The sequence below is a fragment of the Beta vulgaris genome, chromosome 3 (assembly GCF_026745355.1).
Source record: "Beta vulgaris subsp. vulgaris cultivar EL10 chromosome 3, EL10.2, whole genome shotgun sequence".
Lineage (NCBI taxonomy): Eukaryota > Viridiplantae > Streptophyta > Magnoliopsida > Caryophyllales > Amaranthaceae > Beta > Beta vulgaris.
Window position 1 is genome coordinate 14,223,920 of NC_079204.1, and position 15,753 is coordinate 14,239,672.

General features: G+C 32.8%; 1 protein-coding gene across 1 annotated transcript; it reads left to right on the forward strand.

The window, feature by feature from the left end:
• Positions 1-9,213: 9,213 nt before the first annotated feature.
• Positions 9,214-15,286, forward strand: LOC104888823 (probable fructokinase-4). Its single transcript, XM_010673922.4, has 4 exons — positions 9,214-9,811; positions 12,768-13,100; positions 14,628-14,744; positions 14,847-15,286. The coding sequence occupies exons 1-4, from the start codon at positions 9,401-9,403 to the stop codon at positions 14,979-14,981; spliced, it is 996 nt and encodes a 331-aa protein (XP_010672224.1). The 5' UTR covers positions 9,214-9,400; the 3' UTR covers positions 14,982-15,286.
• The last annotated feature ends 467 nt before the right edge of the window (positions 15,287-15,753 follow it).

Sequence of the window (15,753 nt, forward strand, 5' to 3'; positions counted from 1 at the left end):
TATGTGTATCAAAGGAAGTTCAGTTTGTACTGATCGTGATGAGAATTCTACATGTGCTAAAGGAATTGGTTCAAAAACAAATTCAGTTGGGGTCGTTAGCGAGGGTTCAGTTTTCTCGCCTAACTCGTCTATGAGCAATGTTGTACCAAGTTCTCATTTTCGAAGGTCAACAAAGAAAAATCAATGTCAATTGCTTAATCACCTTGGTTTTAGTCATAATATGGAGAAGAAAAATGGGGTTCAAGTTTCAAAGAGGTGTAGTGAGGGTTATCCCAATGGTTGATATGGTGTCATTGCTTCAAAATCATCTCAAGAAGTTCATGTGTTCTATTGTTGTTTTGCTTGAAGTTGTCTTAGTTGTGTAGTTTTTTCTGTTGATGAGCTTGGGTATTTCATGGTTTTTTGATGTGGTAGTTTTGTTTGTTTCTAGGTCGTTCTAGCGGTGATATTGTTGAGGGGTTTTTGTTGTGTTTTAGAGCGTTTTGATTTTGGCGCTGTTGTATTTGTCTTTCAGTTCAAGGTGTTGTTGCCTTGACATTTGGATGTATACCTTCAACACTTTTAAGAGTTTCAATGAAGTGAACTAAATTATCAAAAAAAAAAAAAAAAACCTCTATTGTTCATACTAAGATGAGGTTGGTTTCTAATTAATACTGAAAAGTAGTTTCTTAAAAACATATCTAAACTTATTAACTTTAAAATGTTATTATTTTGGTGAAGATTAGGAATGCACGTATCTAAGATATCATATCTTATAGTTATATTAAATACAAAAATTATTAAAAGAGACGATCTAATTTTAATATAAAAGTAGACTTAGTTACTCGATAGATTAAATTAATCATCTAAAGAAATTAAACTACACTATTGGGTTAATTCTCTTTTAATATTGGACTTACTATTACCTAATTTTAATTTAAAAGTAGGTGGTATTTTACAAGACAAACTCAATTAAATAATGGTACCTTTTATGCTTGGCTCAACCTTTGTTTGCTATGACTTCTCCAAAGGGGAATAAATAAATGCAAATTTATAAGGATGTGCATAGAATGATGTAAACAAGCATATCAAGTTTATAATTATATGAATAATATATATTATCAAACTTTTACAAAAGTGTCACAGTTTAACAATAATTCTCATCAAGTTATCATTAGTTCATATAAAACAAAATAAGTTATGATAAATAAGATATGTTTTAGATAAAATAAGTTTAAATATGTTAAAATAAGTTAAAATAAGTTTAAAAAAATTGAATAAAACGAAGCTTGAATAGTGCTAAAATTATGGGTACATGTTCATGAAACGGAAGGAGTATTTTCTAATTTTCCATTATCTGAAAAAGTTATAACTTGGCGTTGGGGGTACATTCCAATTACTGGTGGGGGTTGGGGGTGGGTGGGGGCTGGCAGCAAGTGTTGGTAGTGGTGGTAGTGGTGGCTAGGTGGTGATTACAGAGGAAGAAGGGAAATAGAAGTGGTCAATGCTGGAAAGTCCATGGTCAACACTGGAAAATGAGATTAGGTTTCATCTTGCAAAATAATTTACTTTTTGGTTGTTTTTCGCAAAGAATGCTTTATAAGATTTTTTCGCAAACCTGAACTTTTAAAAGGTATTTTTGGCAAATTTTCCTAATATAAAAGTATACTCCCTCCGTCCCATAATATAGTGCTTTATTTCTCTATTTTTTACGAGAATTAAAGTAGTAGAACATGAATGATAAATAACTAATGTTGTGGGAAAAAAATTGATTTTAGGAGAGAGAATGGTGAATAATTGGTGAAAGAGTATTCAACCCGTAAGTTCAATACACAAAGAAAAAAACTATTTTCAAGGAGCAAATAAATGATGGTTGCATGATTTTTTTAGGCAAATAAAGGGGTAATTGTGGAATTAAAAAATAGAAACAAGAACAACATTTTGGGACACCTAAAGTAAAATGCAAGCACTATATTATACTCCCTCTGTACTTTTTTTTATCTTTCCTACTTTGACTTTGCAAATTTGCCAATGCACTATTTTACATTAAATATCTTTCATTAAATAATAGTAAAAACTACAATTATTGAATATTAATAAAGTACTCATTGAGACGAATCAAACAAGACTCCGCATGACTATATTTTTTCTTATATATTGAGAAAAATTTAAAAGATTCTCTCTAATTATGAATAGTGTCAAGATTCTAAGTGAGAAAGATAAAAAAAATACAGAAAAAGTAAGACAGATGGAGTATTATATTTTTATTTCGTAACAAAGGCCATTTTAATTGACATAGTATAACATTATTTACTCAAAATCAAATTGATCTTCTTTTATCTCAAACTCTCTCTATGTATTTTTATTTTATTCGACTATATTTTAAAATACTTGCTTTTATATAGTTAAACTTATTTTTAAATTAATTTAGCGTGCTAAATGCTAATGTAGAGCCCGGGCTAATCACGTACACATTGCGGAAAATTGTTTTGTTCAACTCTCAACACCATGCTTGTGTGTGGTGGATAGTGGTGTCAAAACAGGTTAGTAAACAGGTTCTGGGTATACCCACGGCGAACCAGGTCATACCCGGACAGGTCAGGATTCTGATTGTCAGTGCCCCGGGTCATGACTGGTCAGGTTTTGTTCAACTGGGTCGAACACATTTGAATCATTGGATTCCCGGGTGCCGGACAGGTCTGAACGTTCCATTTACAAGTCGATCCATTCCCGGTATAATCGTCCATTGACATTTTTTTTCCGGGTTTGCGAAGGTCGTATTTAAGTTTCATGTACGGTTGAGTTAAGTGAAATGTACTCGGGTTGAATTAGGAATGACCTTAGTTCGATCATTGTGAAACATCGGGTCCATTCGCTATTGTACGCCAATTCAACTTCGGGTAACTCCTGGTCGGGTCATCTTGATTTTGTTATGTATTTTGTAAACGAATCATATTAATAAAAGTATTAAGATCGATATAATATATTATATATATATATATATATTATATATTATAATATATTATATATATAATTATATATATATATATATAATATAATATATATGTGTTGTGTGTGTGTGTGTGTGTTGTGTCGCGCGCGCGCGTGTGTGCACGCGATAAATATAAGGATGACAACGAAAAATCAATAAAAACACTATATTGATTACCGTTATGTTTAATGTATTCTTTTAGTCAACTCTTATTTCTAATAATCAACTGCGTAAAACGACTCTAATGAGTAAAGGAGTATAACGACTCTTCATATGTTTTAATATTATATATTATAACCAACGACAATAATAACGAGTATACGATCAATTCCAAACTTCATATAAATGATTTATTATTATAAGCATTATGATTGATATACAAGTTTGTAAATAGCTATGATGGTAATGAGAACAATACTACAAATAAACATCAAATGAAAATGATAATAGTTAATCATAAGAACATGTAACAAGTAACAACCATAAGTTAAGTAAAATAGTTAATCATAACTTATTAAAATAAGTTAACTGTTAACAATAACAACCATAAGTTAACTAAAATAGTTAACAAGTAGTAACTTGTTAGCATTTAACAACGAGGCCTAAGTGATTACAACGAGGTCGGATTCATAAGTTGCACAACCATATAGTAATTTAACACTTAGTTAGTTACTCGGTTATTCCCTTGTCCATAAGTATTATCATTTCTTAAATCTCATATCATTGACCAAAAAATAATACGAGTATAATGTGATATAATTGGTGATAATGAAGATTAACGTCGATCAACACAAGCTAATACGAGTATAACGTGACGGAAGCCAATGTAGGGAGTAATCACTAGGCTAAACTAAATTAGTACATAGATTAATGTATTGCATTTCGATTATATGTCAATGTATAGATAGTGTATAGATCAATGTATTACATTTCTAGCTAGTATACATTAGTATAAACACAAAGTAATACATATGGATTAGTGTATAGATTAGTCAATGTAAGTGGAATCATTATGATAATCGTCCTCGAGTGTAATGCGTTTCATAAACAAAGAAATCTACTTGAATGATTCAAACTACATATTATACGAAACGAATGTGTCAATGGTAATTGATAGGCTAATTAAGATAACAATAAAATATTTGAGTTAATCGTCTTTATAAGAAATGCATTTTGAAACAAAAAACATCTACTTGAGCTATATGTCTTAACTTTGTATATAGTGACTATCAACAAACTATTTTATCAGTAGACTTAAATACTTTTGTACGATATAATAATATTGGAATCATTCTAACTAATAAGTAATTGATTATTAATGAGTATAAACTCTTAATATGTTCTAATAGCATAACTAACGATAATAATAATGAGTATTATATATTAACTACGAATATACGATCAATTAGTGGATATGAGATTACAACTATAAATAATTATATTATTATTTGAAAAATGGGGTTATAAGGTATGAGATTTGGGGTTTAGGAATGTGAAACATGGAGATTAGTTGTTATGAATAATGATTTGGTAGGATTATTTGTTTTCTTAAGGACAAATCCAAAATCATATAATGGGCAAAATCTAAACCGTTAGATCATCACAATCAAGGGCACACAAGAAAATAACACAAAGCACACGGATCATGAATATTAACCGTTAGATGCATGTCATAAAACAAACTGAACCGTTAGATCATCTCCTACCCTATTACTTTCTCCCATCTCTCCTCCAAACTAAAAAATCATATTTCTCTATGTTCAGTCTTTCCATTGTGCTCCTCCTTCCTTTGTCTATCCTTGCCGGAATTCGGCCGCCACCACCACCCTTCCTCCCCTTTTCGATTCTCTTTCTCTCTCATCTCTCACTCTTATCTACTAGCCTCTCTCATCCTCCACAACCAATGTGTTCGTTGGCCTCTCATCATCCTCGCTGAATCGACGCTCTTCGCTCCTCGCTCGTCGTCGTCATTCGTTGTCGTCGGTCGTCGATCTTCGCTCGTCAATCGTGTTCGTCGAAGTAACCACCTTGTTCGTCTCAACCTAAAGTCACTGTGTTTCGCACCAACCCTCGTCTTCGCCGTCGTTAAGCTACGATTTTTCGAAGTTGAAGCTCCGGTCTATGATTGTTCAAAGTCGAAGCTCCGGTCTACGATTGTTCAAAGTCGAAGCTCCGGTCTACGATTTTTCGAAGTCGAAGCTCCGGTCAAGTTAGGATTTTGGATCTCTAATTTCATTTTAATTCTTGAATGATTTTCGATTTTTATTTTTTTTTTGTAGTTGTTTTTGTTAGATCTGTCAAATGTATAATGCTGTGAATTTTTCCTTGAATTATTTTTGTAATTACTCATTTCATTCATGTTTCTCTGATGAGTTAGTTTATATATTCTTTAATTTATTTCAATTTATGAACAATTTTTTTTTCTTACTCACTTGATTCTTACAGGTGTTGAATGCCCATATTGCTCCCACCATTCTCCAGCTTTTGTCATTTACTTTAAATGTCAAATTAAAATAAGAGAGTACTGTACAAAAATAAATGAAAATAAAAATATAAACCAATACATGATATTGAAAGTGTAACCTTCAAATAGTCAAATTGAATGTAATTTAATTTTTTATTTAATTAATTATTAAATGTAAGCAAAATTATAAATTAACATATTTCAATAACTTTGTAGATATGAAAAAATAATTGAATTTTAATAATATCTTGTTGATTACGGTCGGGTTCGGGTTTGAAAGCAGGTCTGTCTGAACAGGTCAGGATATAATCTTGTCAGGTGCTGGTCAGGTCTGGGTAATACCAGGTCAGGTTTCGGTCAGGTCTGGAGACTGACCCTCACAAGTCGAACCAGGTTCAAGTCAGGTCAGAATCAGGTTGACCCAGCGGTCAGATCTGTTTCTGACACCACTAGTGGTGGACTGGTGGGCTCTCAATTCACACTAGATTCAGGCAAAATGACCTTTTCTTCGTGCAAGGCAGCCAACAACCAGATTTTGGTTGGTACGCATTCCCAATTATTTAAACGAATAAAGTTGTCAAAAACAGTCATCTGAATAGTTTGGAAGGTTGGGAATAATCATCCATGCTTTTTTTTGACTAAATTTAACGGGACTGAAATTAACTGGACGAAACTGAAGTAAATGTCCACTAATTCACTTCAAAAAAACAATACCTTAATTAACTATAAAATATAAGGAAATACCCCAGCATAATATCGGAGGTAAAGATTGAACCCCTGACCTCAAGGGTCAAGGGGGAGTACTCTACCCACTTAAACTAATTCCTATCGGTATACTCTCTCTGTCCTATAATATATTGCTTGTTTCTTTTTTATAAGGTCTACAAGACGTAACTTTGACCTTTAATATTTTCAATTCCGTATTAATAAAAAATATAAAAATTTGATATTATGAAGTTACACATTGAGACAAATTTAATAAGATCCCACATGAATATGTTTTTTTATATATACAAGTGAGAACAGTCGGTCAAAGATTTTAAAGTTTGACCCACCAAAAATGAATTAGACACTATATTATGGGACGGAGTGAGTATTACACATATATTAATAAATAACAATTTAAATAGTGAAAAGTTAAAGTTTGATTCTTTACTGAACAACCTGAAGAGATTATGCAATATAAATTATCACATCTAATAATATATAAACTAGTTATTAGGTCCGGGCTATGCCCCATGTAAGAAAAAATTTTATTTAATAATATTGTACTTTGATATGATAATACTAAATATAACTTGGTCTAGTGGTTAAAACTTTAGTACATGAACTTGAGATCATGGGACCGTTCCTCGTTTACGCACGCCTTTTAATATATTAGTATAGATATAACTTCACCATATAAAAGAATAGTAATTATAAATTACATAGGCTTGAAGAAGTAGTAACAATATAAAACGATTTAATTCCTTTTGTTTCTCGGATTCCAAAATCTCGTTTTCGCGACAGAATAATTTCATGTATTATATCTACGCGATGAAACCGTGGGTGGGTATTGACGACCCGCCGGATCGCTCACGAGACCACGAGAAGTGAATAGAGCACAAAACAGTGGGTTTCCCTGTTGCATAAATAATTAATACTCTATGGTCTATGGACTATGGTTATGGACTTGTGGTAATATTGGTATCAAGCTATGCATTAATCATTTCTTTGATTCTTTATTTACGTGACTGTCTCCATACTCAAATCTCAACATCTAGTAATTACTAGCAGAAATTTCCAAAGTTTTAGGACCCGTTCGCTATTATTATGGTTTTCTGTTTTTTGGTTTTTTAATTTTCAAAGCCATATTATATATGTCTTATAATGAATAAAAAATTAGTTAAACTTATTGGAAACATGATGGTTTTGAAAACTGACAACTAAAAAGTGAAAAATTACTTTTTCTGATTTCCTGTTTTTGGTTTTTAGTTTTTATGAAAACAAAAACGATAACGAGCAGGCCCTTACTTTTTTTTTTATATATATATAGTATACTATATGGCAAAAGCTAATGAAGGCTCCGAGACGTTAGATAGGAACAAAATTATGTTACAACTTTCCTAGAAATATTGTAATAACAATTTATAATCTCTTTTTCCCCAAATATTGTACATCTTGAAAATAAAATATAACTAATACTACTATAAGGTAAATGTACTTCATTGTCCCAAATCAATGTTAATTTGAATTTTTGATACGAAGACTCTACTTCACAAAGGCTTAAATTTGTATAACATATATTCCCTCCGTCCCAAAATATAGTTCTCATTTCATTTTGCACAGTCTCCAAGATGTAATTTTGACCTACGATATCTTCTATTTCTTATTAGTAAAAAATATAAAAAGTTGATATTACGAATTTACACATTGAGACGAATCTAACAAGACCCCTCATGAATATGTTTTTTTTTATACATTAGCAAGAATATTTGGTCAAAGTTTTTAAAATTTGACTCTTAAAATAGAAATGGGAACTATATTCTGGGACGGAGGGAGTACTTATAATTTGCACCTGGCACATTGTGAACGCGCTAACGAAATGGGAAATATGATCTAACAAGAAATACTAGCATCCCTCTTAACCCGGAAAAAAACATTGTCATCAAACAAGAACATTGGAGGATTTTTGTGTGCATGGCGTTCATCATATTTTCCAAGTTAGGAGAAAGAGTATGAAAACGGGTGTTTTTGTTTATCTGAATAAGAGAAACGAGGTTGTTTGTGAGAGAGTGTAGAATTATGTGCAACAAGTAGAGTTATTAAAGTGGTTTGAAAAGGGATCAAAACTTTACCACATAAGGAATAAATAAATGTAGTTTGAAAAGAGAGCAAACGTTTACTGAACGCTTAGTGTATAGAGATATTTAAGAGATGCACTTAAATGAAAAAGTAGGAAGATATTTCAATATATGGAGGTAGTAACATAAAATCTATGGATAATTTCAAGATAGACAAATTTACTACGCATGTGTGTTACTGTGGATGAAAATTGAAACAATATTGGTGGATTTTTGTTATATTGATTTTAGTTTTATGACCGATGTAATAAATTAGGTTATTCCAAATTTATTGTAAGTTTTTGTGTTTTCTTAGTATGAAAATTTTCAATTAATTTAAGAAAAATAAAAGTGATTAAGTTTCCATAAATAAATCTAAATAAGTTAAAAGGGTAAATAAGGATAAAATTTGGTCGATTTTTTTTTTTTAATTACGAAATTAAGTCAGCCCAAGGGGCTACTAAGCCTATAGGAAACACCAACATATTGGTTGATAAGGCATGCATATCATGCTAAAGAAATAGCACAATATAATATTGAGGGTAAAGATCGAACCCCTGACCTCACAGGCCAAGAAGGAGCGCTCTACCCACTTGAACTAACTCTTATCCTTAGTCGATCTTGTGGTAATGTACCCACTATTAATGGAATTAAATGTAATTGGAATCCATTTCAATATCAATAATTTTTAACGATTTGTTAAGAGTGAGTAATCCTTTGAAATTACACCTAATCAGACTTATGATAATTTTAGTATTAGTAGGGTTAATCTTAATCCTAATTGGATTAACACAAAATGGTCCCCACTCATCCCTTTTTTTTTTTTTAAAGGACATGAATAACTTTCGTGAGATCCAAGTTAAAAATAAAATTGTCATCATATATCATTATTATCCCCAACCTCATCCTTGATCTTACCCACTAATTCCCCCTTTTTAAATCTATAAATCTCACTAACCTCTCTCACATTAATCCCCCAAAAACAATTTCTCCTAAATCAAATCCAACTTTTCCTTTATTAAACCAAACCAAACCACCTCTTTATATAAACCCCCTCTTCTCCCCCTTATTCTCCCTCTCCTTCCCCTCTCTCTCTCTCTCTCTCTCTTAAATCAACTCTTCTCTTTCTCTCTCCTCTCAACAATGGCGGAACTTAACAATGGCGGACATTCCAAAGGATTAGTCGTAAGCTTCGGCGAGATGTTAATCGACTTCGTCCCTACATCTTCCGGCGTTTCCCTCGCAGAAGCGCCGGGATTCCTCAAAGCTCCCGGTGGTGCTCCGGCGAACGTTGCGATCGCTGTTTCTCGCCTCGGCGGAAACGCCGCTTTCGTCGGAAAACTCGGTGACGATGAATTCGGACACATGCTCGCCGGAATCCTTAAGAAAAACGGCGTTTCTGCTGACGGTTTGAGCTTCGATAAAGGCGCTAGAACTGCGCTTGCTTTCGTCACTTTGAAATCTGACGGTGAAAGAGAGTTCATGTTTTACCGGAACCCTAGCGCCGACATGCTTCTCACTCCCGACGAGCTTAACCTCGATCTCATTCGATCGGTAATTTTTTTTTCACTTCTCTTTCTCTCTCCTACTTGTATTGGTTGTGATCAATGAATTTATTTTTTCGCAAGTGCAGTTTAAATTAATGCATTGAAATTAATTAGTGGATGTGATGTGATGTTTGTTTAAACTGGTAATTTTTGTTTTTGTCTGAGATCCGTCTGGATTTATTTGACTTTTTACGCTTCTGTTGCGTAGAAAAATTGATATGTGTACAAAAATATTTACTATAGAATTTCATACTAATTTTTTGTAAGATCTCAAAAAATATGGATCCAAGATTTAATAACTGCATTATGAAATTTTCTCTAACATATGTCGAGCTCGAGCAACACTGTCGACGATCCATTTGAATATGGAGTGTAGATTTTACCAATTAATTTTGGATATGAAATTAGCTACAACATTAAAGTTTAATTATAAAACGTGCATATATTTATTTAAGTTTTATGAATAAGGTGGGATATATCATACTTCTTGGTTAGGTAAAGCTTGGTACAGTAGTACTGCTATACTAAATTTCCTACGTGTGTGAAATTTTTGTTGCTTTGTAATTTGGTGTATGATTGACTTTGGACAATTCGCAAGATTTGGATGAGTGTGGAACTTGGTGTATTATATCACGCGGTTCACGCGTGTAATCTGAGTTTGGGGAAATTGTTGGATGTGAGAGTGGGACCTCGTGGCTGCAGATGTGTAGGAGTATATCACATGGGCTCCACCTTGTAATCAGTAGATGAGATCCTTTGACTAATAAAACTTCAATAATATAAAAAAATAAATTATAAAATATCTAATTTTTATTAGTTTACTCCCTTTATAAGACGTAAAATTTTGAGAGAAATTGGTAAAGTACTCGTATTATTTACCATAAATTAATATTATGGACCAAAAAAAGTAGAGTGAGTATAAAACTGGTGAATTATTAATTATATCGAAAATACAAAAAAAGAAGTGGGTAAATTAATAATTTTAAATGACAATTAAAAAGAAAAGTTGATAAATGAATAAAGATTAAATGGAGTATAAGTTATAGATTGCATGAAAACTTATCATCTGGGGTTAAAGTTGGCGTATAATAGTATACTACTATTATTTTTTAAGGAAAGTTGTGTAAAGAATCTAATTATTTATGAATTCCACAGTATTCGACTAGTACGCCTAAATATGTGGTTAGGCTGTCATGTTTCGAATATTGAGTGAATCAACAAGAGTTTCATTGCTTTGAAGAATATAATGTGTTATAACTTGTAAGTTCGATTTTCTTTTCTTACAACTTTTATCCTAAGAGGTAATTATCATTTGATCCATTTAAAAAATCATTTTTTTTTCTTGTAAGGGAATAATTTAGCAATTTGCTCCTATTTGTTTCACTAGTGGCGGATTCAAAACGATATACTAGGAGTAGTGGGTGCAAATTAAATTTTAAATATTTTAGAGGTTATACGCTCCACTTTTAAAAGATTGTACTACATTTTTTCATAATAATATTTAGAAAATTAAAATTTAGGTAGTCATATGAAGTTATTAACCCACACCTAACAATGCTGCTCCGCTGTGAGTTTCACTAGTTTAGAGGATAACCCATATTGAAGCCAGTTGTGCCTCCGATCCTAACTGTGTCACGTGGCGCTCTCCCTAAGGAGTTTTAGTTCACGTAATTCATGTGCAATAAAAAAAATTAGAAAGAATGTTGCTCCGCTGTGAGTGTCACTAGTTTAGAGGATAACCCATATTGAAGCCAGTTGTGCCTCCGATCCTAACTGTGTCACGTGGCGCTCTCCCTAGGGAGTTTTAGTTCATGTAATCTATGTGCAATAAAAAAAATTAGAAACTGCGTAGTATAGGGTTTGATCCCGAGATCTCAAATACATATACTAAAGTCTTAACCACTAGGCTAAGTTGTATTTAGTGTTATTATCATAAAGTATTATATTAATAAATGAAATTTTTTCATATTCGGACATAGCCCAGATCTAATAAGTAGTTGAAGATTAAGAACTGCAAATGTTTGCATGTGACATAACTCCACTTTGTGTTACTTTCAAACCGTATTATGAAATTCTTCAAAGATTTGGTATAGTAGAAAAAACATCTCCCCTTGATTTGTTGAAAAGAAAAAAGTAATACGTTTAAGCTGGTTGGCCCATCGTTAATTACAATGACCATTAACCAGAAAGAGGGGGCCACCTCATATTCAATCCCACCTTCGCTGCTGGTCCTACGCAGAGTTAAAGGGCCACAAAACATAATTGAGATCCTCTGTTCTCTTTATTAATTCTGATGCTTTTTTATTGGACCGTTCTGTTTTGCTTTTGGATTATTCAATACAATGATGTTAGTTTCATTTAGAATCAAAGTGGTCTTCTAATAAAATTTTATTCGGACGAGTTGTTTAGGTATAGCATGCAAAAGGACTTATTTTGTAAACAAATTATCAAGGGGTCAAATTGTTATTATATTATTTCAATTATGTTGTTCCTTCTTCAAGCTTGCTTTTAGCTGTTGAACCCACCTAATACTTCATTAAGTAAGGAGTAGCTTTATGTGACTAGATCACTTTGAGCTAATTTAGCAGTTTGTTTGCGTACATCCTCTGAAATTGAACCTATGTAGTTTATTGGATGAGGTTCATAATGACAATGTAATTTATTTGACATTAGAATTGGTGGGTTTATGCAATGTACCTAAATCGCGTTACTATAATGGATACGGGAACACAAATCGCTACTTAATTTTGTTAGATTAGTGCAAAAGTATACTACTTGTATGTAACATTCTATCTCTTTTGGACTGCTGTTTGCAAGGAGGTTAGCAAATTGGGTAATATTAATTTAATAAGTTGTCCTAATGTTTCTTAAATTGATCAATCAAATCTGTATTTTGACTTCCTAATTCTGCACGTTTTCTGAAATTGGTTTAGTCTAAATTAGTAAGTTTGTTTAAATTACAGGCTAAGGTGTTCCATTATGGATCAATTAGCTTGATTGTGGAGCCCTGTAGATCAGCACATTTGAAAGCGATGGAGGAAGCCAAAAAGGCCGGAGCTTTGCTTTCATATGATCCAAACCTACGGCTGCCATTGTGGCCTTCTGCAGAGGAGGCTCGCGAGCAGATCATGAGCATTTGGGATAAGGCAGAGGTGATCAAGGTCAGCGATAACGAGTTGGAATTCCTTACAGGAAACTCCACAATAGATGATGCTACAGCAATGTCATTGTGGCACCCTAACTTAAAGCTTCTCTTGGTCACTCTTGGCGACCAGGGTTGCAGATACTACACCAAGGTAATTCCCGTCAAAATCCACACTACTTTTCTTCATACCATTAATTCCAATACCCTAGATGGCATGCTATTAAACTTCTCTACGGGTAAATACAGGGGAATGATCATTTTTCAATTGATGTTTGTATTAGAAATTCCACATTATGATAGTATTAGTATAGTGGTAAATTATGATTAGGTGACCATTCGGTCCATAATGTATTGATAAACAATCATTCTCTCTTACTGATATTTTCAGCATTTGACAAAATTGCGCATAATAATTGTTTTATCAAGCTTCATGGTTAACGCATAAATATTTGCTCTGTTTTTTTTTTTTTTATTGTTGCAATTCTATATTTGCTCTGCTGAGAAGCATGATTAGTGATGTAGTTTTTACGTAAAATAACCCATGGCATGGACCACAACAATGACTCTGCATGTGAGTGTGACAATTTATACTTGTAATTTGTAGTCAGCTATATTAGTTTCATAGATATAAAAGTCTTTATACTTTAAAATGTTATGTCCTTTTCCTGTTCTCCATGCTTCATGTATTTCATGTAATTTTTTAATTTTATACAGTCCTGTCACCTGGTTTTGGTCAAATATTATTTCCCATAGTTTTGTTCAAGTAAACTAATACCACAGGTTTCTTCTTTCTTTTTTCCCCGCCCCTTTTGGGGAAGAGGGGATCTGGTCATGTGAATGATTGAATTCACTGAAGAAGTCAAATTATTTGTTTTTTAAGTCTTTGGATTTTACATTTTGTTAACACGAGAAAATGGCACACTTATTATAAATTCCCATGTGAATTGTGCTGAGAGGGAGTGCTAGTGATGCCAAACAATTTCCTCTTAACGAAAAAAATACGAATATATGGGTCTAGATTGACACATAGGTAGTGACGAAGTGTCTAATTTATGTCAATATTGTTGGGTCTTCTGGCCTTTTAAGATTAGAAAAAGGGGCAAATAGTATGGTAGCAACAAGTAACTGTACTTGCCCTTTTATCTTTATGCGCTTAAGCAAGAGCAAAATCATGGGTTGGGTTATGAGGTGAGAGCAACTTGTTTGCTACTAAAGCATTTGCCAAATAGCCTATAATCTTAAGAAGAACAGGACAAGATGAAGATAGATGGACCACTTTTAAGTTCAGGAACAATCATGAATCATGAACATCGTAGTATAATCTATTTGTCTCTAATCTTACCAAGGTTAATGAGTATTAAAGATTGTCTATCGTCTGTATTACAAAACTATATCATTTTATTGTGCAAATGTGTTTTATTCATGATAATTATATCACGAAGAGGTTATTTATGTCTAGGTAAAGTATACTATGGGAGGTTTGCCTTAACACTTGGGGGCAATTAAGAACAGTGTTGTTAGTTGTTACATTTACTCAGTTAACGATTGTCTTAATTGGACCATTTAGATTTTCCTTGTTATTACACTAATTAGCCAATTAGAGTGAATTTGAAAGACATTGACGTCTTCAACAAGGTGATCACCAAATGATAATTACTTCTTTTCTGCAACATTGCAGAATTTCAAGGGAAGCTTGGATGGATTTAAGGTGAATGCAGTTGACACCACTGGTGCTGGTGACTCCTTCGTTGGTGCATTGCTAAACAAGATCGTCGATGACCATTCTATCATCGAGGTAAGAGCCATGTTCAGCAATAGTCGTTACTTGTTATATGTATGCTTCAGTGATAATATCATCAGTTTACTAATGGACTGCAAATTTGTTGAATCTATTCAGGACGAATCAAGATTGAAAGAGGTGTTGAAATTCGCTAACGCATGTGGAGCTATTACAACCACGAAGAAGGGAGCCATCCCAGCACTTCCTACAGTTGCTGATGCGCTAGAGCTTATTAAGAAGAACGCTTCTTAAGTCTTAATGCGTTTCATATTATTGCATTTGTCCTTTATCAACTTGGTTGGGTTCTTTGTCTTAATTTTTTTGGGTGGTTAGATCACTTGGTTCTGTTATGGAGGTTGCTTTTGATTTTCCAGGATTTGATTTGATTAGCAAATTGAAAGAGAGCGGGGACAAAACCTTACAGTGGAATCCCCCTTTCTAAATTTTCCCCCATAATATGTAATATGATAAGCTTAAGTCTTTGAAAGCGTAATCATAAATAAATATTCTCGTTGTGCGTCTTTTTGCAATTCAAAGAGGCAATTTTAGTTATTTTATCAATGGCGTACTGCTATCATTTGGTTAACTTTGCTTTTTTATATTCTGAAATCATTTGCATGGTTAGAAAAATTAACTTTATCTTAACAATATATGAAAATAATATATAACATAATGATGAGACAATATAATGTAAAAATTATATTCGTAATGGAACCAATAAAGAAAACCTAAAGTATGTAGCAGACTTCCAAGAAAGACATATGGGGTATATATGGACCATGGTGTAGGTGCAGATAATAATTTAATGACACGACTAAGGGAATTCCAAATATCCCCTCTTTCAGTTCGTGCCAAACCATTTTTAATATTTATTTTCCAGTCTAAGAATGTATTACGAATTTCAGTTTTCTTCATATATAAAAATAACCTTTTACTAACATTATATCTCTATTATATAAGTTAAGGGAGAGTTATGGTGTTCCGTGTTCCTTCTGAAAAGATTTGTTAACCTTTCATCCAATAA